Here is a 26,092-nt window from a genome sequence, read left to right as displayed (position 1 = left end):
AAGAAAAGTGACTAGTTTCAGGCTGGTAGCTGTGTTGGTCTGCAGTCGAAGATCAAGACTGAGGTCCAACAGCACCTTAAAGACCAAACAGATTTCCAGGGTATGAGCTTTCTAGAGTCAGAGCTGACAAAGGAAACTTTGACTCTTGAAAGCTCATACCTTGGAAATGTATTTGGTCTTTAAAGGTGCTATTGGATCTGGATCTTGCTCTTGTTTATCTCTATAACTGTTTTTTGTGTAATGTTTTTGTACTTTACCAACAAGGTTTTTAAACAATGAGATGTCGCCTCCAGATCCTATTCTTGTGTCACTGGCAGTCTATCTTGCTTTCTTGCAACACAGTGTCATCTGACAGCAGGGAAGACTGAAAAATAAGTAAAGGGAACCTGATTTGGCCAAGCAGCGAGAGGTTCTTTTCTTATGACTGGGATGGGCACTTAAATGGAACAGAATATTTCAACAGGACCAGCCCACCCTTTGCCCTCTATAATGTTGCAATTTTTAAAAAATAATGCAATGCAAAACACAGGGAACGTCTCCGGAGGAAACCCTCAAAGCATACTTTCCAGAATCTGTCATGCAGTAAGAGTCAAGTTGTTCTTCATTAAGTGAGAGAATAGTTCATCACAGAGAGGGAAACAAGGACCATAGATCACGTGGTCATCTACAGCAGGCCTATACCTAGCTGAAGGCAACCCACAAGCGAGGTGTCTGAAGAAGTGAGCTGTGCCTCATGAAAGCTCATACCGTATCACAATTTTTTTTAGTCTTATAGGTTCTACAGGACTCTTCCTCTTGTCTACTGTTACAAACACGACTACTCATTATATTGTCGAAGACGTTCATGGCCGGAGAACGATGGTTGTTGCGGATTTTCCGGGCTGTATAGCCGTGGTCTTGGCTATACAGCCCGTTTCGCCAGCAGCTGTGGCTGGCATCTTCAGAGGTGTAGCACCAAAAGACAGAGATCTCTCAGTGTCACAGTGTGGAAAAGATGTTGGCAGGTCATTTATATCCACTCAGGAGGGGTGGGGTTGGGCTGAGTCAACCTGTAAGAGTTTCCCAGCGTGTGGAATGCTAATGGAGGGAGGCTTCACTGTATCCTGAGGAGGTTCTTTTGCATATGGATTGGTGCTTGATGTGCTAATCTTCTCTGCAGGGCTATTGTCAGGTATAGAGTGTTTTGTTAGCCTGGTGTTTTTCAGGACTGGAAACCATGCTCTATTCATTCTATTCATACTCTAAGAATGAATAGTGCCACACTGTGACACTGAGAGATCTCTGTCTTTTGGTGCTACACCTCTGAAGATGCCAGCCACAGCTGCTGGCGAAACGTCAGGAACTACAATGCCAAGACCACGGCTATACAGCCCGGAAAATCCACAACAACCAATGACTACTCATCTTGATCCATAAACCCAGTTACAGTGATCCACTGTGGATTTGATAATTCCTGTGAGTAATCCCCACTGGATAGATAATGAGTAGGAGTCTGGGTAGATTGTCTAAGGATTGCTCTCTGTTACCCCAATCCATCTCCATCGTTTGAGGTTCATTCTCTCTAAGCCTTCTTATGAAGCCATTTTGTTTCAATTGTCTTATACTTTTGTCCTTAGCGTTGGCTCAGTTGAGTCCATTAGAGTTCCCTCATGTAAATCCTATAAGACTGCCCTCTTTCTACCAGTGGAAAACTACTTTTCTGAGGTAATAGCTTCAGCGTGACTCCTTTCAGGTAAGTTTCACTGTCTGGTCCGCTACTCATTGTTAACAAACGTATTGGCATTCTCCTCACACAGGTATGCTGGAGATTAACTGGCAAAACCTGATCCTCAACCTCTTGATTACCTGTGAAAGCTGTTTCAGGTTAACTGTTGGTCATTAGCAGACTGCAAGTCAAACACAGTTGTAATTTTTCTGCACAGATAGCTGTGCTGTAAGTATCATTTCAGCAGACTTCCCTCCCCCTTTCTCCCTCATTTTAAAGCTAAATACACAATCTCTGCAATCTTTGTTGCTTTGTAGCAAAGAAAAGAAGAAGTAATTTCCTGCACAGAACGTAAGAATGATTGTTCTCATGTAAGCCTCTCTTCTTGTCTAAAAGATTATTTTAATTAACCACCCAGCATTAGCTGAGGGCAAATTAACCATCTTTGTCCTCAAGTTGTAATTATTTACACAGCTACACATGGGATGAGGTGTCATTTGATCACACATGGGGAAGAGATTGTTCCTCTTCCCCACTGAAAATGTCCCCCTAAAGTGTCTTTCAGAACTCCCCCATGTATTATTTCACTTCAATAACCAGGGGAGGGGGTGTAAAAAGGTTTGTAATGCTCTGAAAGAAAGGTGTTATTCTCCCTCAACAACCAGGAAAATGTTATACTGGTTGCAGTGCTCAGAAAGGAATGTGTTATTCTCTGTCAACCACACACCATTTCCCCGACCACAACTGATTCAGGCTGCTTTTGGCCAAGAAACAGGGTTTATGGACGTCAATATCCCAAAGACCAAGAGCTAGCAGAGGGGATAATCACATCACACCTCCTGAGGAAAATGATTCTCAGGCAGCCATTTTGTTGGCTGTCTATCACTTAGGGTGGCCCATCTGGCATCGACCAGAGTCCAGCCTTTTGCATACTGCTCCCGCTCTGTGGAAAGGGCTCCCCGAATAGGTGAGTGGAGCCATCTCCTTGGAGATCTTCAGGAGGTCTGCAAGTCTTGCAGGCTTGCTTATTTGGAGAGCCAATTTGGTGTAGTGGTTAAGAGTCCGGGACTCTAATCTGGCGAACTGGGTTTGATTCCCCACTCCTCCACTTGACCTTGAGTTAGTCACAGCTTCTAGGAGCTTTCTCAGCCCTGCCCACCTCAGAGGGTGTTTGTCATGGGGATAACAACAACACACTTTGTAAACCGCTCTGAGTGGGCGTTAAGTTGTCCTGAAGGGCGGTATATAAATCAAATGTTATTTGCCAGGGTTTTTGAGGGGTATGAAGGGCAGGCATGGAGAGGGCAGAATTCGGAAATTTTAAAAGAATTTTGAACTATGATGAATGGCAGGGTATAAACGCTTAAATAAAAGCAGTACCAGACAGAAGCTGTCTCATCCTATACCCAGCTGTCAGACAGGGTTGCCAACTGGCCTGGAGGAAAATATCCTGTCCCTTTAATGAAGGCTTAATGTGTAGAAATGGAGATTGATGCTTTTCACTGCATGGAGTAAATAACATCTCCTGGTAAATAGTATCTCATTAAGTCTCTATTAAGGGGACAGAGCATTTTTCTCCAAGCCAGTTGGCGACCCTAAGAACAGAACCAACCAGTTCCAAGCAACCCTGCTTTGCATAGCTAGGAAGGTAGCCAATTCCTAAATATTACATATCTCCACTACACTCCCCCTTGGAATAGAAGACCTTTGGTAGACCAGGATAAATAAGTTAACTGTAGCCCATCTTACCTTCCCTCAATCAATCAATCAATCAATCAATCAATCAATCAATCAATCAATCAATCAATCAATCAATCAATCAATCAATCAATCAATCGAGTTTATTGTCTATAGCCATAGGCCATCACAATTCACCAAACATCAACTAATAAACAATTAAAACCATTATCACAGTTTGTATAGGTTACTAAAATTAATAAAAACAATTCAGTATCCCAAACTATCCCAGGAGTCACGAAACAGCCTCATTCAGTACCACCTTAGATCTTATAGTTTTGGACCTTCCCTCTTTAGAGTTTCTCTACACAAGACCTCTTATATGAGAACGCTCAAGTGTAGAGTGACACAATATTAACCAGGAAATGTGGTTTAAAAAGAGCTCTGCCAATTTCACCTCTCTGCAGAGCCCACCAAGGTCCCTCCTCAGAGGGTTTGTTAATTTCCTCTTTGCCTGACAGAGCCTTTAGGGAGAAGAAATTAACAAACCCTTTGAGAAGCGATCTTTGCCAGTTCTGTAGAGGTGTGAAACTGACAGAGCCTTTGACACTGTCTTTTTAAAGTACCCTTCCTAGTTAACATTGAATCTCCTTTCACTTGAGCGTCCTAATGTAAAATGTCTCGTGTACAGAGACTCTTTGGCTTCTTCCTCCCGCTGGTGTGGAGGGCTTTGCATAGAATATGGACGTGCTCAGAATATTTCAATCTTAACATGAGGCATTTAATATCAGATATTATCTCTGAATACTTGAAGTTGGCTGATTCTCCAGGACAACTACATATATTATTCCTCTCAATAAACTTGGTTTCTGGTTTCACTCTATCCAAGTTCTCTGTTTATCCTTGGAGAGATTCTTCATCACTTTGTCATCCAACCCCTTTACAGCCATTTGTGTGGGTTACTGTCCTGCTCGGGGGACATTACCTTTAAGCCAGCAGGTCCTTTAGCCTAAGAATGAGAGGCAGCAGAAGTGAGGCTTCTTGCTCCTGCTTAGGATATTCAAGTGTACAAAACTGGAAAGCACTGACATTGGTCTAGTAACTCCCTGACCACACACAGTGCCACAGGGTTTAAGGCAGCCCAGATAGGAGATTTTCAATCAGAGATATGAGGCAGGGGGGAAAGAGATAAACCCTGTTCCTTGGCTTCCTTTCAGATCAAGCATCCCTCTCCATGGCTGCTTCGCGGTTCCAGTCACACATGCAGCACTACATATATTTCAGCCCTAAGGCAAGTTAGCATTATCCCAATATTGCAGGTTTGTGGGTGTGGGGGGAAAGACGTAAGATGGAGAGGTTTCCGCCCTGCTATACTAGTACCCAGGGCTTTTTCTCTGGGAAAAGAGGTGGTGGAACTCAAGACCTCACAATGACTTCACTTTGGGTCAGCTGGAACAAGGGGGGAGTTTTTTAAAGTTTAAATGGCCCTTTGTGAAAATGGTCACATGGCTGGTGGCCTCACCCCCTGATCGCCAGACAGAGGGGAGTTTAGATTGCCCTCTGCGCCGCTGGTGCAGAGGGCAAGCTAAACTCCCCTCTGTCTGGAGATCAGGGGGCGGGGCCACCAGCCATGTGACCATTTTCAAGAGGTGCCGGAACTCCGTTCCACCACGTTCCCGCTGAAAAAAAGCCCTGCTAGTACCCGATTATGGCAGAAACAAAGGCAGTGCCTGGAAATACTACAGAAATATTTATTCAGGTTTGTGAAATGTTGCTGCCTCTTCAGAATTTGAAATATTTTCTGTGTTGTAAATTAGATATTACACGTGTATTTCCAAGCAGGTTGAGAACAGCACTTGCAAGCTGTAGACTACTACAGGGATCAATAGATTTCTTCCTTCCCCTCAGACTGTCTCCTTCTCCCAATCAGAGCTACTCTTTGTGTAACATGAGGCGGTAGGGTTTGGGCCTGGGTTACTTTTGCAGGTAGCCAGAACTGGTGTTTGTGTGTTGTTATTGAAGAATCCTGCAGCCCAAAAGCTCCCTGCTTCTAGCAAGCAAGTGCCTCTCAGCACCTCATTTATGGCAGGATCAGCCTCACACGCCCCCCTCCCATCTACCCCCTCTATTGTCAAACAGTGACAGCCCCAAGTCATAATTCACTGGAGCCAGAAACAAAATGTTCTCTGTGTGTCCGAATGCCGCTGCAGCAGTTTATCCTTGAACAAAAGCAGATTGCTACCTTCTAGCACAAACAGTTTGTTTCAGAGCTCATCTATCAGAAGACATTCCGCCATTAAGCTGGGGGGGGGGGGAAGGCAGGCACTCCGTTTCAGACTCATTTTTATAACCACCAAGATTCAGCGGCAGATATTCCAGGGACGATGGTCTGGGTGGAGAATGTGCAACTCTACCGACAAGACACTCTTGGGAATTCCAATCCCATCTCCTTGCTAGTTTGAATCTATTGAGAGTCTTGGGTTATCAGAAATTCTGAGTTTCTCCCTCTGTAAAACATTTAGTTTAAACTTTACACAAATGAACAGAGGAATAACTCAAGGCAAGAAGTCAACACATAAAGATGCCTTATATGGAGTCAAACCACTGCCCTATCAAGGTCAGTCTGACCTCCCCTGACTAGCACTGGCTCGCCCAGTCTTTCACATTACCTCTCACCAGATCCTTTCGTTTGGACATGCCACAGATTGAAGCAGGGACTTTCTGCATGCCAAGCAGATATCTACCACTGAACCACATCTACTAGTTAACAAAGGATGCCCTTTACCATCATGCCCTGCTTGCGTAATTCTTGGAAGTCTGTGGTTTCAGACAAAATGCTGAACTAGAACGGGCCCTTGGGCCTGACCCAATAAGCAGCGCTGAGCATACTTGCTGCCCGCTCAACTCACTTCCAATTTTCAGCACAGTGAACATGTAAACCAAAATGAATCGAGTTCTGAACTGATTTTATGGTGGTTCATTGCCTTCCACACAGTATCAGTAATTTAAAGTATAGCATTGAGAGCATTCAAAATAGTTTACAATGTTGTTGTGAAACAGAGTTACACCCTTCTAAGCTCATTGACTTCAATGGCCACAGAATAGTGCAACTCTGCTTAGAATTGCACTCCTAGGTTTATAATAACATAAGGTAAGCCACTATTATCCCTATAGTGCAGATAAGAAAATGGAAGAGGGTCGGCCATGAGAGCTGAGATCTGTTTATGGTTATATAGGCATTGGGTCAAGCCATAAGGAAACAGAAAAGACCCCAATTGAAAGTTGCCTTATACTGAATCAGACCATTGGTCCATCCAGGTCAGTGCTGTCTAGTCAGACTGGCAGCGCCTCCCAAGGGTCTTAGGCAGAGGACTTTCTCATCACCTAATCCTTTTAGCAGGAGACACCTGGGATTGAACCTGGGACCTTCTGCATGCCGAGCAGATGCTCTACCGCTGAGCCAAGCCCCCACCCCAACAAACAGAGCTGCCAACATGTATTAGCTATAATAGCCAGTGGCACAAGAGGTAGGATACTTCTGAATAACAGATATTGTGGATAGGCAGCAGGGGAACACCAGCGCCTTCACACTTTACCTCCAGATGCCCGGGATATCTGGCCGATTGTTGGAGAAAGAATGCTGACCTAGATGGAATACGGTCTGACTTTGTGAGTAAATATCATTCACCCATAGCAATACCTTTACTCCTGCTTCAGTGATCTAGGAGCTCCTGGGACACCCTCCTTGTACCCTTGCTGGAAAGCTGTTCAAAACTCAGGTCACCTGACCCTTTAATGGAGACTTAATATGTGGAAATGGGCAATTGAGGCTTTTCGTGGCATGGAGGTAAAGAACATCACCTGGTCTATAATATCCCATTAGCCCTCCGTTAAAGGGACAGGACGTTTACTTCTCCAAGCAGCTAGCAATCCTGCTTAAGTTAACCTATATTTCACCAGTTCTATGCTTGCATCAGTTTTCAAGGAAGTTAGGTACTGTTCTATGAGAACTGCTTGGAAGATCAAACAACTGCAGAGGTTTTCGTTAAAAAAAAGAGAAAGACATTCTACATCTTTTCATATACTAAAGAACCCTCATAGAGGTGCATTTGAGAGACTATGCTCTCTACTGATCCCTCAGTGGAAGAGGCTTCCTCGGGAGGTGGTGGGCTTTCCTTCTCTGGAGGTTTTTAAGCAGAAGCTAGATGGGCATCTGAAAGCAATGCGGATTCTGCGATCTTGGACAGATCATGAGAGGGAGGGCAGGAAGGGTTACATCGGTGCTTAGTTCTTGTGGCCCCTTCTTACATGCCCGGGGTAATGCCAATCGCCACCTTGGGGCCAGGAAGCAATTTCCCCCAGGCCAGTTTGGCTAGGGAGCCTGATGGTGTTTTGATGGTGTTTCTGGGCCTTTGGGGTAATATCCACATAGGATCCAATGTTAATGTCTATACTCTTGTCAGCTTGTGATGGTTCACCTGTAGCTTTTTAAATTATAAGGTACTTGCCACTTTAAATGTGCCCATTCCCCTTATATATTTAACAACTATGGGTGTGGTGGTTTGATCTGAATAACTGAGACATGGCGTGCACAGAACGGAGAGCACCTGAAATTGATTTATTTGGATGAGTGGGTGAAAGTTACCCTTTAGGAATACAAAGAATGTGGAACATTTGCTCAGGGAGGAAACGCTCATTAAGGAGAAATAACACCACTCATGTATATATTTTTACTTGTAGACAACTTGAATTTATTGTATGGGTAGGCACAAGGTGGCCCCTGAGGAAGATAACATCTGTGAAACAAGCTCATTTATCTTTGTCGGCTGCTTGTTGGGCGAACAGGAGGAGAGGGGCCCCTCCCCTCGGGTCCCGCTTCGTCTGTACTCCTCCACCTAAAGATATAGAAATCAACAGAAACTACACTATTATGGGACTGAACCACGTTTTCCATCTGTGACATTCCATCAGAGGCTTGAGCGGGGTCTCCCATTAATTGTCTACTTCATTGGATCGTCACCTACACGTACCGCAGTGTTTTGTCTTTATGAGCAGACTTTTCAGGACTGAAATTAAATAAGACTTTATACACACTGTTGGATACTTGTAGAGTTATACGGTCCATGAATTGCACTTATGAGAATCTGTATACCCATACTGTTGGTTTGGCTTTTGTATAGAGTCACTATTGGTTTTGTATTTTGAATGTATGACTCATTTACCTATTCATTGAGTGATTCTATATTATAAGAATTTGTATGAATTGTTATTCGTTATTCTATTTATGAGTGTGCACTGAATTTTCTATTGATTGTTTTCGGAAGCCCTTGTGAGGACTGATCCTCTGGGCATGGAGCAGGGGTCACTGGGGGTGTGGGTGGGAGGTAGTTGTGAATTTCCTCCACTGTGCAGGGGGTTGGACTAGATGACCCTGGAGGTCCCTTCTAACCCTCTGATTCTATGATTCTAATAAGCTGTCTGCTGGGCCTCACCAATAACCCACAGGAACATAACCTTCAGGAAAGCTTGACCGACGGGACTCACCTTCACATGAAGGAGCCTCTAGGCTTCCTGCAACAGTTTAAAAACCACTTAAAAAAGGAATAGAGGTAGATGCGTATATAATCAACACAGCTGGACATTTCAAGTTGGAACATCACTCTCTCCCACCCACTTCCAAGCTGCAAAATAAATCTGATGCTCCTGGTAACTTTTCACTGCTTGACTACGTTTCAGCCTGGGAAATGTCTCATTTGTGTTCATCCATTCACTCGTGACAGAGAAAATGACTCGTCATGGAGCGTCTGAAGCAAGTCCCCCGAAATACAAGGGAAACACCACATTCACGCATGCCCTATAAAGCAGTTTGCCACCCTTGCCCCTGTGATTGATATGCACAGGAGAAGCAACAGAAAAGCAGTGCCTCCAGGATCAGGTTCCTGATACGTGAAAAATGGCAGTTTTGAACGTGCCTGCAGCAGGTCCCCGAGTTAGCCTCCTCGGCCGATTTACAAACCGCATCTCAACCTTCCGGCGCTTTGCGAAGCACATGTGATTCCAGCCTAAGCCCGCTGACGTGCATTTTTGCTCCAGAAAGAGAGCTTGTGATGCAGACCCACAGCGGCGGGGCGCCCAGAGCAACGCCCGGCGGCACCGGCCTCATAAAAATGCAGGCAGAGCTCTCCGGGCCACCCCCTCCCACATCCCCCCAAATCCTCTCCACCCAGAAGGCTTGCCCAAGGGTCGCCATCACCACAGGGCAGCCTCTCTAACGGGCGTTCGCTTCCCCAAGCCTCCTGCCCGGCAGAAAGAAAGGAAGATCGGGGCGGGGTTCCGAGATAAGCCGCCGAGGAAGACGGAACAATCCGCGTGGCTTCCGTGCCGGGATCGCGCGAGGAAAAGCCCGGCAGTCACAAGGCGAAACCGCAAGGGCCGGTTTGCAAGGGGCGCGTGAGACCCGCGATCCCTCGGCTGGGAGGCAAGAAGCCCCCGCCTGCCGCCAGCCGGGGAAGCGCTAAATCGAAAAGGGGCGCAGCAGGCGACGGCGAGGGCAGCGCACCAGCAGGCGAGCGGCGTAGGGACGCCGCGCCGGGCGCTCGCCTCCCTTTGGTCAGGCTTGGTCCGCACATCCGTGGCTGCTGCGCTGCAGCGCAGACCGAATCGCCCACGACGGCTTCGGCGCGACCACCGCCCGGCAGGTGCGGACGCAGCCGCGAGGGCGCCACCGGGGGCTGCATCTTCCGCGCTGCGGCGTCCGCGCGTCCTTACCGTTTGCTGAGCTATCCGGAAAGACGCGTCCAGCAGCATCAGCCGCCAAGGCTCCGACACCGTGCTCGGCAAAGGCAGGTACACATAATAGGCGGTGAAGGCGCACAGCCCGGCCAGCAGCACCACGGCCGACTTCATGATGCGCAGCCGGTCGCCGTCTCCTCTCGCCCGGCAGCGCTGCTTTTCAAAGGGGCGACTTTTTGCGGCAAAGGTTACCCGCAGCCCCCATTCAAGGGTTTCATAACCTCCGCAAGCCAATCAGCGGGGAGAGCGAAGAGGAAGTCCAGGCTCTTCCGTCCCCTTCAGCCTCGTGTGTGCCCTTGCAACGGGCTTGCATTTCGGGCCGCCGTTCGGGGAGAGCCGCGGCGCAGAGACACCTAGCGGGCCAGAAGGCGCGGTGCGCCACCTGGCCTAGAGACCCGATTCTGCCAAGAGCAATCGTGGGGTTGGGTCCTACTCCTGAATTAACTAGAGCAAGACGAGGGTCTAGTAGCATCTTAAAGACCGACTAGATTTCCAGGGTGTGAGCTTTCGAGGCTCAGCGTTCCGTAACTCACATCCATTTAAAAGTGGATGAGCAAAGTTCGGGGCCAGTAGCACCCAAGACTAAACAATTTTCAAGGCGTGAGCTTTCCAGAGTCAAAACCCCCTTTGTCAGACAGGAGGATGGAAAATGGTCGGAGCCTTTATCATCCAGACAGAGGGTGGGAGGGATATTGTAAGACAGAGCGTCTCATTTACACTCTTGGTATCTAAGGAAGGGAGCTTTGACTCTCCAAAGCTCATATCTTAGAAATTTAGTTGATCTTTAAGGTGCTATTTCACCTGGCTGCAGACTAACATGGTTGCCCACCTGAAAAGATCTAGAAAAACCGTTTCTGCCAAAAGCAATCATGGGATTGATGGTTGTTGTGGGTTTTCCGGGCTGTATTGCCGTGGTCTTGGCATTGTAGTTCCTGACGTTTCGCCAGCGGCTGTGGCTGGCATCTTCAGAGGTGTAGCACCAAAAAGCTTTTTGGTGCTACACCTCTGAAGATGCCAGCCACAGCCGCTGGCGAAACGTCAGGAACTACAATGCCAAGACCACGGCAATACAGCCCGGAAAACCCACAACAACCATCGTTCTCCGGCCGTGAAAGCCTTCGACAATACATTAAATCATGGGATTGGTTCCTGAATTAACTAAAGCAAGATTTGGGTCCAGTAGCACCTTAAAGACCGACTAGATTTCCAGGGTATGAGATTTCCAGAGCCAAAGCTCCCTTCTTCAAATACATTTAGAAGTATCTGAAGAAGAGAACTTTTGACCCTTGAAAGTACATACCCTAGAGATCTAGTTGATCTTTAAGGTACTACTGGACCTGAATCTTGCTCTTCTACTGCAGACCAACAGGGCTACACACCTGAAACTGAATTAACTAGTTAGGGGTTTCCTGCTGGGATCATTGCTCTAACAGCTGCAAGCCCACATGCCCGTATACTGAACTGGCTACAGACAGGAGAGTCCAGTAGCACCTTAAGGAGTAACAAAATGTATTCCAGCGTAAGCTTTCTTGAGTCAGAGGACTGTTGGATGCCTGGGATGTCCATCCAAAGCAGCTAAATTCGTGTTTAGAGTTGAGCCAACAGAAAAAGGGTGTGAGGGTGTGGAGAAGGTACAAGGAGAGGATAGTATAAAACAAGGTGTTTAAAGCCCTTCATGGTCTGGGACCAGCATACCCGCGGGACCGCCTCGCCCATTATGTCTCCTGCAGGGCGTTGTGCTCTGCAGATAAATACAGGGCAAGACAGTGGCATCTTCCAGGCAGCCTTAGTGTTCCTGGTTTCATTTCCCTTCATTTGCCGTTTTTTCCTCTCATTTCCCCACAGCTTAGCTGCAAACCCCTGCTGTCCCAATCTCTTTCGGTCCCCACTCCTGGCCTTTCTGACCCCCCCCCCGATGGCTTGATTTTGTTTTTTCACCAGTCTGTAGTGCCTGTGCCATTTCACTTTTCTTCGTCCACCTCGCCATTTTGTTTTTGGCGTGTAGTATGTGGTGAACATTTTTCTTTTTTCTTGCATGCATGGTAATGATATATAAAAACAGTGATATACCATGCATGCGCCGAACGAACCAGCAAGCTGTATTTATTTATTTTTAGATGCAGAGAAGGCTTTTAACGATTTAAATTGGAATTTTATGTACAGAGTCATGGGGGATAAGGATTTTGGAGGAAATTTTATAAAATTACAAAGAGGTACAAGACAAGAGTGCCCAATGTCACTATGGTTGTTTATTCTTGTTCTTGAAATCCTGAACAGATAAGACAAGATGAAGGAATTCAAGGAATAAAGGTTAAAAAGGAGACCTATAAACTAAGAGCCTTTGCTGATGACTTGGTATTGATTTTGTAGAACCCTATTAAAGGAATTGGAAGGTTGATGGTCAAACTGAAAGAATTTGGTACAGTAGCAGGCTTTAAGGTTAACAAACAGAAGACTAAAACGTTAACAAAAGTATGATAATCCAAGATCAGTTGAAATTAGAAAACAAAACAGGTTATAAAATTGAGAAAAAAGTAAAATATTTGGGTATTATTTTGACAGATATGAATGTATGTTGTATCAAAATAATTATATTAAGACTCAGAGAGAAATTAAAACAGATTTAGCAAGATGGGATGGGAGCAAATCCAGTTGTCACTTTTGGAAAGAATAGCCATGATTAAACTGATTTTTTTACCAAGAACATTATTTCCCTTCCAGACAATTTCAGTTTTGACAATGGAGGTGCCATTTAGACAATGGCAGAAAGATATATTTAGATTGATATGGCAAGGGAAAAAACCAAGGGTTAAATTTAAGGTTCTGAAGGATGCTTATGAAAGAGGCGGATTGGGCTTGCCTGATTTGAAATCATATTTTGCGGCAAGTTGTTTTGTTTGGATGAAAGAATGGATCTTGTTGAAAAACAGAAGACTATTGGATCTGGAACGGCATGATTTGCTTGGATGGCATGGGGTTTTTTGGTATGATAAAGCCGAGGTTAATGCAGAGTTTAATAACCATTATGTTAGGCATGCTTTGTTGAGAATTTGGAATAAATATGAACCTGGATTCTGTCCAAAAACACCTGTTGAGCTATCACCACAAGAAGCAAAATCAAAAAGAGTCCAGTAGCACCTTTAAGACTAACCAATTTTATTGTAGCATAAGCTTTAGAGAATCAAGTTCTGCATCTATGACCACAAGAAGCGTATCTTAGAAGGGAGATAGTAGGCCCTTTGAGTTGGTATTAAATAGTGGGTTCAGACTTGAAGTAAACCAACAGCTCTTTATTCAGTATAACCACACACAACAACAACAACTGACAGAAACCCTCAATATATATATACATACCAGTTTTCCCTCCCAAAGAGTTATAGCCAATGAGAACACGTACTTTAGAATACCCTCGTTTGCATAACTCACATACATTGTAACTTATTTACAGCTCAGTGATTGGTCTTTATCTGGCTCTCCTGATTTGCTGCCACCCGTACTTAGTGGCCACTGATAGCAAAGCCTTGAGTTCTCTATCAGCTACAGTTCGACCAATACATTACACTCCTCCCCCCTAAGTCAGAACTGACCTCCTAACAAATATAATCTTTCAGGTGGCTGGGAGTAGTCCGAGTCCGCTGGGACCTTCATAAGGTCACTTGAGGCGAGGGACAAAGTGCGTCCGACAATTGAGCCGGTGTTTGGGCAGTTGGTAGCCCGTTACTTAGTTCCGCTTGGTTCTCAGGGGTAGTACTTGCCTCTGCAGCCGGTGAGCTGACCGTTGGTGCCTGCTGTGGTATAGCTTCACTGTCCGTTTCTGGAGGGATGGTATCCTGTTCACTGGGCGTTGGTAAGCTCTCGGCTCCCGTTGTCCTGGTCGGCCATCTGCGTCGTAGCTGGTCCACGTGTCTTCGTAGTTTCCTGCCATCCGCAGCGACAACGGCGTATGACACTGGTCCCGTTGTGGTGTCCACTGTCGCAGGCACCCATGACAGACGTCCGCTGTAGTCGCGGGCATATACGAGATCCCCCGGCTGGAAGGTCCTTACCTCTCCTTCCGGCATGGGCCTTTCCTCATCCGCTAGGTCGGGGTGCAGCCTGTCGAGAGTCACGGTGAGCTTCCTGTTCATTAGTAGTTCAGCGGGGCTACGCCCTGTCGTAGAATGCGGCGTGACGTGTTGCTGTAACAGGAACGCAGCCAATCGCGATTGCCAGTCTCCTTGGCTGATTCGCCGAAGGCTGTCCTTTGTTGTCCGCACCATCCGTTCTGCCTGCCCATTGGTGGAAGGGTGGAACGGAGCAGACGTGACTTGCCTGATGCCGTTGTTGGCCAGGAACTGCCGGAACTCCGCTGACGTGAATTGTGTTCCGTTATCTGACACTACCGTGTCAGCCAAACCGTGTGTTGCAAACAGCTGACGTAGGGCCCTAATGACCACAGCAGTAGTCATTGTGGAGACGGGAACAACTTCTAGCCATTTTGAATAAGAGTCCACAACTATTAGGAAGGTTTGTCCCTGAAATGGCCCTGCAAAATCAATGTGGAGTCTCGACCAGGGTGCTCTCGCTGACTCCCAAGGATGTACTGGGGCTTGCGCTGGAGCTGGGCGTGTTTCTTGGCACGGCTGACAGGTACGGACCCATTCCTCGATAGCCCTATCCATGCCTGGCCACCAAACATAGCTGCGCGCCATTGCCTTCATGCGGACTATGCCTGGGTGTCCGCTGTGTAGTGCCTCCAGCACTTGTTGTCTCAGTTTGCTGGGAATTACAACTCTATTTCCCCATAGCAGACAGCCCTTGTGCACTGAGAGTTCGTGCTGCCTAATGAGGAACGGCCGAAACTCTTCGGCCAGCTGGCCTGATGGCCACCCCCTCCACACCCAGTTGAGAACGCGGCTGAGGGTGCGATCTTTAGCAGTGTGTGACGCCACGTCGGGGGCTCTAAGTGGTGGACTCGGCAAGTCTTCCAGCAGCATGATGTGATGAGCTGGAGATGGGTCGGTCCCCTGGTCAGCAAGTGGCAGGCGGCTCAGGGCGTCGGCATGTCCCATTGCTTTGCTGGGGCGGTGCTGTAAGTCGTAGGAGTAGGCAGACATGAACACCGTCCACCGCAGCATTCTGGGCGAAAGGATTTGAGGCGTTTGCTTGTCTGGAGAGAGTAGTCCCAGGAGTGGTTTGTGGTCGGTTGCGATGAGGAACTTCCGGCCATAGAGGTAATCATGGAATTTTTTCACCCCAGCTACGATTGCCAGAGCTTCCTTGTCTATTTGGGCATAGTTTCGTTCCGCGGCCGACAAGGTTCTTGAAAAGTAGGCGATGGGTGCTTCATGCCCGGTATGCATTCTGTGGCTTAAGACGGCTCCGATACCATATGGGGAGGCGTCGCAGGCGAGTACGAGTGGTTTTTTCTCATCAAAGTGTGTCAGCACGCTCTCTGACGACAGTAGTTTTTTTACTGCTTCAAACGCCGCGGCTTCTCTTCTGCCCCACCCCCAGGGGGCGGAGGAATCTAGAAGGCGGTGCAGGGGTTCTGCAATTGAGGCCTTATGTGGCAAGAATGCGTGGTAGAAGTTTAATAGGCCCAGGAAGGATTGTAGTTCCTTCTTTGATCCTGGAGGAGGTGCACTTTTAATGGCCCGTACCTTTGCTGATGTGGGATGAATACCGGCTGCGTCAATGAGGAATCCCAAGAATTCCACACTCTCAGCAGCGAATTGGCATTTCTCTCTCTTTACCTTTAAGCCGGCGTCTTGTAGTTTGCGAAGGACACAGCGAAGCCTCTCTGCAAGTGCGCTTTCTGACTCCCCCGCGATTAGGACGTCATCAAAGTACGGAATGACGCCTGGAATTCCGCGTAGAAGTCCTTCCATGATGCCTTGGAAAATTCCTGGGGCGACGTTGACGCCGAATTGTAGTCTCTTAACCTTGAACGCCCCTCGGTGTGTCACGATCGTTTGGGCTTCTGCCGTCGCCTTGTCCACAGGTAGTTGTTGGTAAGCCTGTGCCAGATCAAGCTTGGCAAAAATCTTTCCCCCTTGAAGCGATGCCAGGAGATGGCTCACGACTGGTACTGGGTAGGCATGTTGCTGTAGTGCTTTGTTGATTGTGCATTTATAATCTGCGCAAATTCGGACCGCTCCATTGGGTTTCAGTGGGGTTACTATGGGAGTTTCCCATTTAGCGTGAGAAACTGGCTCCAGGATCCCCTGTTCGATCAGACGATCCAGTTCCTCATCTATCTTTGGCTTGAGCGCAAATGGAACCCTGCGAGGCTTCAGGCAGATGGGGGCCACGGCTGGGTCTAAGTCAAACGAGACAGGCGGTCCTGTGTAATTACCAAGGGCTCCGTCGAAGACTGCTGAGAACTCTCTGCATACTGATGCTACCTCATCACGATGCAGCCGCTGCACGCCTGCGATTTGGATGCCGAGAGGGCGGAACCAGTCGAGGCCAAGTAAGCTAGGTTGGCGGCCTTGAACTACCACTAATCGTAGTGGGCCAATAAAGTCCTTGTACTTTACTTGGAATGTGCCGATGCCTATGATCGGCAAGCGGCGGCCTTGGAAGTCTTTCAGCACCATGTTTGCTGATTCAAGATGAGGTGTGGATGACCTTCTGCGTATCAGCTTGAGGGTGTGTGACGAGATGATGGATAACACGGACCCTGAGTCGACTTCCATTTCACATGGCATGTTTTGGATTTTCACGGTTACTTTTATTTTGTTGCTGCTTGGAGGTCGTAATGCTTGCACTGATGACTCACTAGTCTGGGCTACATTAGCGTGGCGTATAGTGACTGTATGGCAGTCGCTCTTGCGGTTGGGTGCCTTGTTGTAGCCCAGTGCTGACTTGTGGCTGGACTTGGGCGATCCGACTTGGTTCTTTGCAGAGCGACAGGCTCGAGCGATGTGTCCCATCTTCCCGCAGTTCCGGCATTGTGCTTCCCGGAACCGGCAGGACTTCCTCCAGTGAGGTCCTCCACAGCTTGCGCAAGGGGTGCCCTGAAATGTTGTGGCCCCCCCCCGGTTGCTTGCCGTGGAACTTAGTTCTCAGGACCTCTTCTTCGTCATCCTCTGATGATGACAGGTCCTCTACACACCCCTGATGTACCTGTTCGGCCCTGCGGGATGATGGGGAAGTGTGCGACTGCCGGACCTCTTTTGCAGACTGTTCTGCTGCTTCAGCAGCGAGTGCCTCCTCATGCGCTGTTTTGAAAGTCAGCTCTTTCTTCGCAAAGAGTCGTCTTTGTAGTTTTTCATTTCGCAGCCCACACACCAACCTGTCCCGAAGTGCCATCTCTAGGTCAGGGAGATTGCATTGTCGGGCTGCCTGCCGGAGGGCTGTGACGAATGCCCCTTGGGCTTGGTTGCGGTTGTAGAACGCGTGTCTGCTGGCTATTTCTGATGGCTGTGGTGAGAAGTGTTCTTTGAGTCTGTTCTTTATTGTGTCGAACGGTGTAGTTTGAAGCTGGGCTGGCGCCACTAGTGCCCGTGCTATATCAAACATGGAACGCCCACACACGCTGAAGAACGTTGCTCTCGCGAGATCTGTGTCTTCAATCTTGTTCACCTCAAGGTAGAAGTCGAAGCGGGTAATGTAGGATTCCCAGTCCTCGGATGTTGAGTCAAACGGTTCGAAGTGGCCCTTAGCGGCCATGTCTGCCTTCTGGACGACGCGAGCGTATGTCGGATGGTGGAGGTGACAATTCCTCACGCTTAAGATTTCAGCTTAGGTCTTGGGGCTGCCTACCCAAGCACCTTGTTAGTGATATCGCTCTGGTATTGGGCTGCATACTTAATCAGAGATCCCATCCTCGTCACCAGTATTAAATAGTGGGTTCAGACTTGAAGTAAACCAACAGCTCTTTATTCAGTATAACCACACACAACAACAACAACTGACAGAAACCCTCAATATATATATACATACCAGTTTTCCCTCCCAAAGAGTTATAGCCAATGAGAACACGTACTTTAGAATACCCTCGTTTGCATAACTCACATACATTGTAACTTATTTACAGCTCAGTGATTGGTCTTTATCTGGCTCTCCTGATTTGCTGCCACCCGTACTTAGTGGCCACTGATAGCAAAGCCTTGAGTTCTCTATCAGCTACAGTTCGACCAATACATTACAGTTGGTTAACTTATTGCAACATGCTAGTATTTTCACAGGGTGATGTTAAAATAAAATCAAGAAAGGACTTTTTAATAGAGCTTGCCAATGGTTTGCTTATATGCAAACAGTGGAAAGATTTAAAGCAGATGTTATGTATTGTTTGAATAAGAAGAAGGCTCCTGAGGCCTACAAAGCTATTGGTGTTTGGTGCCAGCATGGCCAATCAAAACTGTTGCCTTATAGTCCAATCACTGTGCTGCAAAATAGATACTTGTATATAGTTCATGCAAATGAAGGATTCTAGCTGCTTATGTTGTATTGGTTATTGTTAAGAGTGGGTGTAGTTTCCACAAGTATAAATTGGTTATTGTTGATCTGAGTGCTGTCTGCCTGTTTTCTGCTTCCAATAAAGATGTTTACTATAATAAAGAGCTGTTAATCTCAATATATAACAGCAGAGAAAAGAGAGCTTTTAATCATTACCTAGAGAAAGCGTAGATTTGATATGATACAAATATTTGTTTTGGAGAAAATCAGAAACCTTTTAGTTTAGAATGTTCTTGTTTTTCTGTATTATGTATGTTTTTGTATTTTGATTAGTTGTTTTTTGTTTGCGTTTGTTATTAGTATGTGTGTAATGGTAGTATATTTAGGTTTGTTTTTAATTATATAAAATTAAAAAAAGAAAGATTGAGACTGCAGTCTGGAAGACGCCAGTGTTAAATGAATTCTGCTTTCAAAGTGGATGCTTCCTTAGAAGTTCTTTTGAAGGTGAATCATAAAATGTAAATCAGGAATCCTTTGCCCTGGGAACTGTGTACTGCTTTATTAAATCTGTTTAACATACCTTGTACTGCATATTCCTTAATTAGATTTTGCCTTTACCCAGTCGTGCCTATCAACAGCTGAGAGTGATTCTCCTCCATTCCAAAGGGATTGTGGATGGCTCTTTCTCCCCCAGCCCTTTTCCTGTTGCTTGAAGTATAGATATAACTGCTTCAGATGGCCACTCCATGCATCTGATGAAGTGAACTCTATTGAAAGCTTATGCTGGAGAAAATTTTATTAGAGCTGCAAGGCTCTTTATTTTGTTTAGCTGCACCAGACTGCGATACTGAACATCAGCCGCACACAAGTGGTTTGAAAAAAAAAATCTTTGCTTCTGTTTGAACAGTCACGCTACTTTTAATTTTAGGAAACAGAAAAAGCAAGCTCGGTACTGCTCTGTTAGATTCAGGACAAAAGAACTACATTTACGCAGCATGGGAAGTGAACCCTCTTTTAAAACTACTTTGAAAAAGTTATTCAAAAATCCGGATTCTCGCAATTATCTTTAAACGGCGCTTAGCAAGTCCTTCTTGAGAGATACTATCCTGACTCAACAACATCAGCCATACCATCAAGGGATCATTCATCTGAATATCCCACAAAGCTGTCTTCAATCCTGCGACAGAGCCCGCCCCCCCCCCCGAGCCCTCTTGGGCTGCTTTTTGGAAAGGCCTACCGCAAAAGCATGTACGTAAAGAACAAGGGCGGCAAGCCTGCTGCCTCTCTTTCTGTGCTGTCAGACTCACCCTGAAGGAGGTCATCGTCCAGGGCTACGGCACCCTCCCATGTTCCTTTTCCATGGTATAACGCTGGTTCAGCCTCAGTTGTGACACGAACGGGGATCCTAAGCTAGCTCACCCTTGGTGCGTGCTCATTTGCTATGCCTGTCAAACCATCCTGCTCTCCCTGAGCATCAAGAGAAACATCCAGCCATTCCTCCATGGCCCTCCCTGCGCTGGGTTCCTGGTGGCCCTGAGTCTGGAAACGTTGAAGATCACTGCTCTAATACGGTATTTACTGTCTTGCCACTAACATTGCCCAGGCTGGACTGTCTCTATACAGATGAATGGATGGATGCAAATCAGACATTAAACATGGTTAGAAGTGAATGGGGCAGTTTTTTTGACTTGCCTGGACATTCAGTCACAAAGGTTGCTATGCAGAATAATTACAAAGAGAGCTATAATTAATAATAAATCATGATGCTACTGGAAGAAAAAGTATGCGAGGCATTTAGCAAAAGTTGCTTACAGTGTAATCCTAATTCCATTCATTTTCATTTTATTTAGTTGCTTTATTTGCAGTCCCACTGAGACCCAAGGTGGATTACTAATAATAGCTAGTAAGTAATGTAACTAGGGTTACAGCAGCCTGAAACAAAGTGGAAAGTATACATGCGATGTTTATGCAGAAAATGTAGGGTTGCTAGGTCACCATGGGACCACTGGGAGATTGGGCGGATGGGAGGTGCGAGGGGGAGCGGCAACACTTACCAATTTATCCCTTGTGTGTGCATCCGTGCCCCATTGTGATGATGCCACTTCCAGAAGTGATGTCATTGTGCGGGGGGGAAGGAGCACGTTTGTGCCGTGTCCTTAGGAATTAGCTCCAAATTCTTTCCAAGTGATGTCATTGTAGCAGGGCATGGAGGAGCACGCGCATGTTTGCCTGGGATGCCAGCCACCAGGAGTTTATCTGTCACTGGAATTCACCTGTTAACCCTAAGAAAACGGCAGGGCTCATTTCGAGGGGGAATGCACAGGAACACAGTTCCGGCAGTTCCCCAAAGAGGTCACATGTCAGGTGGCCCCGCTCACCTGACTCTCGGCCATTTTGGGCCCATTTTGGCCTGGATCGGGCCTCTGACGGGTGGTGGATCACTCTCCTGCTCATCAGCGGCCTGATCCTGACCATTTTGGGCCTCTTTTCAGCCATTTCCATCCCCTTTTTGCCATTTTGGGCACAATTTCGGCCCTGAATGGCCAGGATTGGATCCAAAACAGCCAGAATAGGTGATGGTAGGGGGTGTGGCATATGCAAATCAGTTATATTAATAACACACTTCCGGGGATGGCAAGAGGTGTGGCATATGCTAATGAGTTATGCTAATGAGTTCCTCCAGCTCTTTTTCTACGAAATGACCACTGAAAAATGGTATTACATAAATAGAAAACAATGCAATGAGAGTAGGATAATATCATACACCGTGGTATAGTCCACTGAGCCATGCTGTTATAATGTAGCTCTAGTACCCTCTTGATCAATTCTGTTCTTTGGAATACTTGGTTTGCAGGATGGAAGTATAGGAGCCTTCCTGAGCTCCTCCGGCAGGCCATCCCACACGGTGGAATTCCACAACAGAGACTACATGTGTACGGACAGTTGTTGATCTTGACCTTTTGTAAGGTGGCACCCTCTGAAGGCTCTGCTCAGACGAGCAAAGCTATCATGACGGGGCATTAGGAGGAGGAGAGGTGGACATGCAAATATGAGGACTCAGAGCCATGATGTCAGCGGTTTTAGAAGGTTATAACTCTGAATAGCAGTGCACTGTTAGAACCTGATTTATTGAAACTCAAGAAAATGTCTCATGCCTGCCATATTTCATGCATGATATAGCCCTTTATTGGGGATTGGATGTAAAATAATGGCTTAGAGAAATGGCTTGGTTCAGTTCTTCTCTCTGCAATAAACTCACCATGTGGCCTGTTCCTACTTCAGCGGCAACATGGGGGTTAAAATGCTGGCCTGACAACAAAGGCTAAATCATTTATGTGGCATACAAGAATCTGTCCCCAAAATGTACTTTTTAGCATATATTTCAAACAATTTGTATTTCTGCAGTGTTTAAGTACCCGTCTGCTGTTGATGTGTAATTCTTACCTTTACCTTGGATTGACTTTTTGGATATTTGCTGTCTGGACATTTGTGTTGCAAACCTAAACATCAAAGGAACCCACCAACAGGAAAAGGCTGTCAGACTTATGCCAGATTTGGTTCAATTTAGCTTATAGCGCTCCTAAAGCCAATTTGATGTAGTGATTAAGAGTGGCAGGACTCTAATCTGGAGAACCAGGTTTAATTCCCCACTCCTCCACTTGAAGCCAGCTGGGTGACCTTGGATCCGTCACAGCTCTTCCAGAGCTCTCTCAGCCCCACCCACCTCACAGGGTGATTGTCATGATAATAACAAACTTTGCAAACTGCTCTGAGTGGAGATTATGTTGTCCCGAAGGGCGGTATATAAATTGAATGTTATTATTATAATAAAATTTCCCCTTACCCTTGTTTCTTTGTGTTGATTTTGTTCTGGAGAAGAAAACCTCCTAGTTGCTTAAAGACGTTGCTGAACAAGCAAATCCAGACACGTCTTGAGTGCAATCCTAAACAGAGTTGCATCTTTCTAAACCCATTGACCTCAATAGACTTAGAAAGCTGTAAATATTTGGAATGACTGCAGCTATGTTGTATGTTGATTCCACATGGACCCAGGCTACCGCAATCTTGGAAGCTAAGCAGGGTCAGCTCAGGTTAGTACTTGGATGGGAGACCATCAAGGAAATCTAGCATCACCATGCAGAGGCAAGCAATGGCAAACCTCCTCTGAACATCTCTAGCCTTGAGAACCCTACAGGATCACCCTAAACTGGTGGTGATGTGATAGCCCCCCTCCCCAAAAATAGCTGTGTTAATCTGCAATAGTCAAATAAAACAGGAGCCCAGAAGCACCACAGAGAACATAATTTATTCCAGCCTAAGATTTCATGAGTCAGAGCTCACTTCATAAGATATATGAAACATACATATATAAAGTTAATGCATTTATATTCACAACAGAAAGATGGGAGTGGAGAGATGTTACAGAGAATGGCCAATTTAAAATACGATTAGTTCAAAAGAGTAATCAGTTTAATCTATCTAACTACAGTGGATAGCATCCCCCATCCGTTCTGCAAGAACTGACTATTCCTTTGATTGAATCTGAATAATATTACAAAAATTGCATGCAAGAATTTATCATATAAAAGAGAAATTGGACCAAACAGCTTTTTATAACAAGCCTCTGTTGTGTTGATGTTGTAAAGTAGTGTACAAGGCCTTTATCAATAAAAGGAATCAGTAAATGCAAAAGTCTTTCCAGCTCACAACATTTTAGTAGAAGGGAAAAATAAAAAAGAAGAATGTTGAAAGGTTCAGTCAGTTTTATGCCTCTTCTTATACAATGGAATATGTCAGTGTTTCCATAATAGGTTCATATTTTGTTTTAAGTTTAATCATCCACAAACTCCATAGTTTCATCTAAGCAGCCGAAAGATGCATCCTTCATAAGGCAATGCTTATTAATATTAGATGTTGGTGCTTTAGAGGGGTCAAAGCAATTGCCTTTTTTTAAAAAAAACACATATTTTCCAGGGATGCTCAGAGGTGTTTGGCAGTTCCCAGTAGTGTAATTTAGGTTTGATGCAACAATAGTCATCATAACCAAAGGAGATCTATTTCTTGATATTTAAGGCTTTAGTCTTCCCCTTGACCTGTAAGTGAGATGTGATCTCAAGATAATAATACATAGCACTGGTTTAGCAGTGTCGAGCGTTCAAGGCAATATTGTCTTGCTGTAAGGCAGGACAATATTAATATCTCTACACTGCAGAGGGAAGACTGAGTCTGAGGGAAAAGGGCTTGTCTAATCCTAGCCAGATGGGACACTTTCCATGTGTATACTTACAGGAAACTTGGAAGTGGGGTTGCCAACCTCCAGAGTTCTCCCAGAATTACAACTTATCTTTAGACTGGCTGCAGAAATCAGTTTTCCTGGAGGAAATAGAACAGAGTCCAGTAGCACCTTTAAGACTAACCAACTTTACTGTAGCATAAGCTTTTGAGAATCACAGTTCTCTTCGTCAGATGCAACAAGAACTGTGATTCTCAAAAGCTTATGCTACAGTAAAGTTGGTTAGTCTTAAAGGTGCTACTGGACTCTTTTCTATTTTGCTACCTCAGACTAACACGGCTAACACCTCTGGATCTATGACCCTGGAGCAAATGGCAACTTTGAAGGACGGGACTCTATGGCTTCATGTCTCTGCTAAGCTTCCTCCCCTCTCCAAACTCTGCCCTTTCCAGGCCCCCAAACCTTCAGGAATTTCCTATGCTGGAGCTGGCAACCTTATTTGGAAGCACCCTCTCTGTCTGGTTGTGGCAAATCATGCACCGATAACACAGAAGGAAAAAGGAGGTGTGATTTTGCGCTTGGAAAGAAGGAACAGGAAAACTTGAAAATCCCACTGTGAGGTGAAAGGGACTGGAGGGGTGGGGAGGACAAGGAAGGAGAGAAAAGGAAAGAGGGGACAGTTCACCAGCTGTCTCTCTTTTCCTAAGGTCATCTGATGTCATGGGGAGGGGGTGGGAAGAGACAAAGGGAAAGGGATAACAGGCAGATGAGAAGAAGGATGTACCCAGCAACAGCGGCACTATTTCATATCCCGAAATTTGGCAGAGCAGGAGGGTTCATTGTTATCCTCCTTCCCATACCCTCCTCCATTCCCCCCTCCCCAGGCATATGTCTTCTTCTATTCCTTCCCTCTCTCTTCTCCTTCTCACCGCACTGTGGGATTTTCAAAGTTCTCTCAGTTCCTCCCATCCAACAAGTGGCAAAACCATGCCTCATTTGTTTAAAGTCAAAGCCACCCACCCCTTCTGTGATCTCTATGTTGGCGGCCACCAGAAGTTCCAGATAGACATGGCTCATCTCCAATTACCTGTAAGACTTCAGACTGGAGTAACTCCTCTTAGCTTTGTGTTGTGAGTCATAAAGATGTTATAATTCTGTGAGGATCTGGAATTTGGGATGTGTGTGACTCTATGGCATTGCTATGGGGTTTTTTTTCTCTGCTGGAGATTACTGAGAGGTTTAAAGCAAAATAAAACTAACGCATATTCTATGCATGCTTAAAATGCACAATGGCTGCCACTGATGCATATTCACTTCTGTAATTGATGTGAAAGTTCTAGCTCATTTAATGGAGGTGGGAGCTGGGGAGAGAAAAAGTGAAGGAGGAAGGTACATAATTAATGCATGTCATAGGGTTACCAACCTCTAGGTGAGACCTGGAGTTTGCCCAGAATTACAACTGATCTGCCAACTACAACCCCCTGGAGGGAATGGCAGCTTCAGAGAACAGATTCTTCAGCATACCATAGAGCCTTGGAGAAATAGAAGTCCAAGAGTGATATCACACCCCTGCTGAACTACCTCCCCAGGCACTGCACCCAAATCTCTAGGAATTTACCAAGCCAGAGTTGGCAACCATGGGTAGCTGCTAGAATTCTCCTTTGCCTTACTTTTAGGCATTTGTTGTGAAGAGGTTTTGAGACAAGGAAGCCATATAGGATTTCCATCCCACATAGCAAGCACTGGCTGCTCCCATCTCTGTCTTCAATGTATAGTTAAAGCAGCCATGAAATGTTGCCTTGGGTGCCATTTCATTCTCCGAGCAGCTATATTATAAATTTGCCCCTGTGAGGTATTCTCTGATAGCATAGAAAATTCTGCATATGCTCATAGAACAGTGTGTTACAGATGTCCCCAGCTTCATAGCCACAAATCTATGTGCTGTATGTTAGTCTTACAACAGGGAATCTGAAAAACAAAAGCTATATAAAAGCATACTGTTTGTATTTGAAGATGATGCATTTATTTGTTTATATTCCTCTTTTTCCTCCCAGTTGGGACTCAAAGTGGCTCAGGAAAATAGTTCCCCTCCCTCCATTCTCTCACACCAACCCTCTCAGGTAGGTCCGGCTGGGAGTATGTGACCGACTCAAGTCACCCAGGAAGCTTCTATGGTAGAAGTGAGAATCTGAACCCAAGTCTCCCACGATCCTGGTATGACAGAGCCACTATGTCATACCAGCTCTCAACAACAATTTTTATTATGACCAACCAAAATAACACAAGGCACTGTGCAACTT

At 46.0% G+C, this 26,092-nt stretch overlaps 1 protein-coding gene across 2 annotated transcripts in view; it reads right to left on the bottom strand.

The window, feature by feature from the left end:
* Positions 1-10,463, bottom strand: part of NCEH1 (neutral cholesterol ester hydrolase 1) — a 37,737-nt gene extending 27,274 nt beyond the window's left edge. The window contains exon 1 of one of the 2 annotated variants that reach the window (XM_054982113.1): positions 10,151-10,463. In XM_054982113.1, the coding sequence (XP_054838088.1) occupies positions 10,151-10,288 (138 nt within the window). In that variant the 5' untranslated portion in view covers positions 10,289-10,463. Of the gene's footprint in view, positions 1-257; positions 293-10,150 lie in introns of those variants that run through there. The other variant, XM_054982114.1, reaches the window with a different exon arrangement.
* Positions 10,464-26,092: the final 15,629 nt, after the last annotated feature.

Source organism: Eublepharis macularius, chromosome 6 (genome assembly GCF_028583425.1).
Source record: "Eublepharis macularius isolate TG4126 chromosome 6, MPM_Emac_v1.0, whole genome shotgun sequence".
Taxonomy (NCBI): Eukaryota; Metazoa; Chordata; class Lepidosauria; order Squamata; family Eublepharidae; genus Eublepharis; species Eublepharis macularius.
The sequence above is the reverse complement of the archived record's forward strand: the minus strand, read 5'-3'. Positions and strand labels throughout refer to the sequence as shown.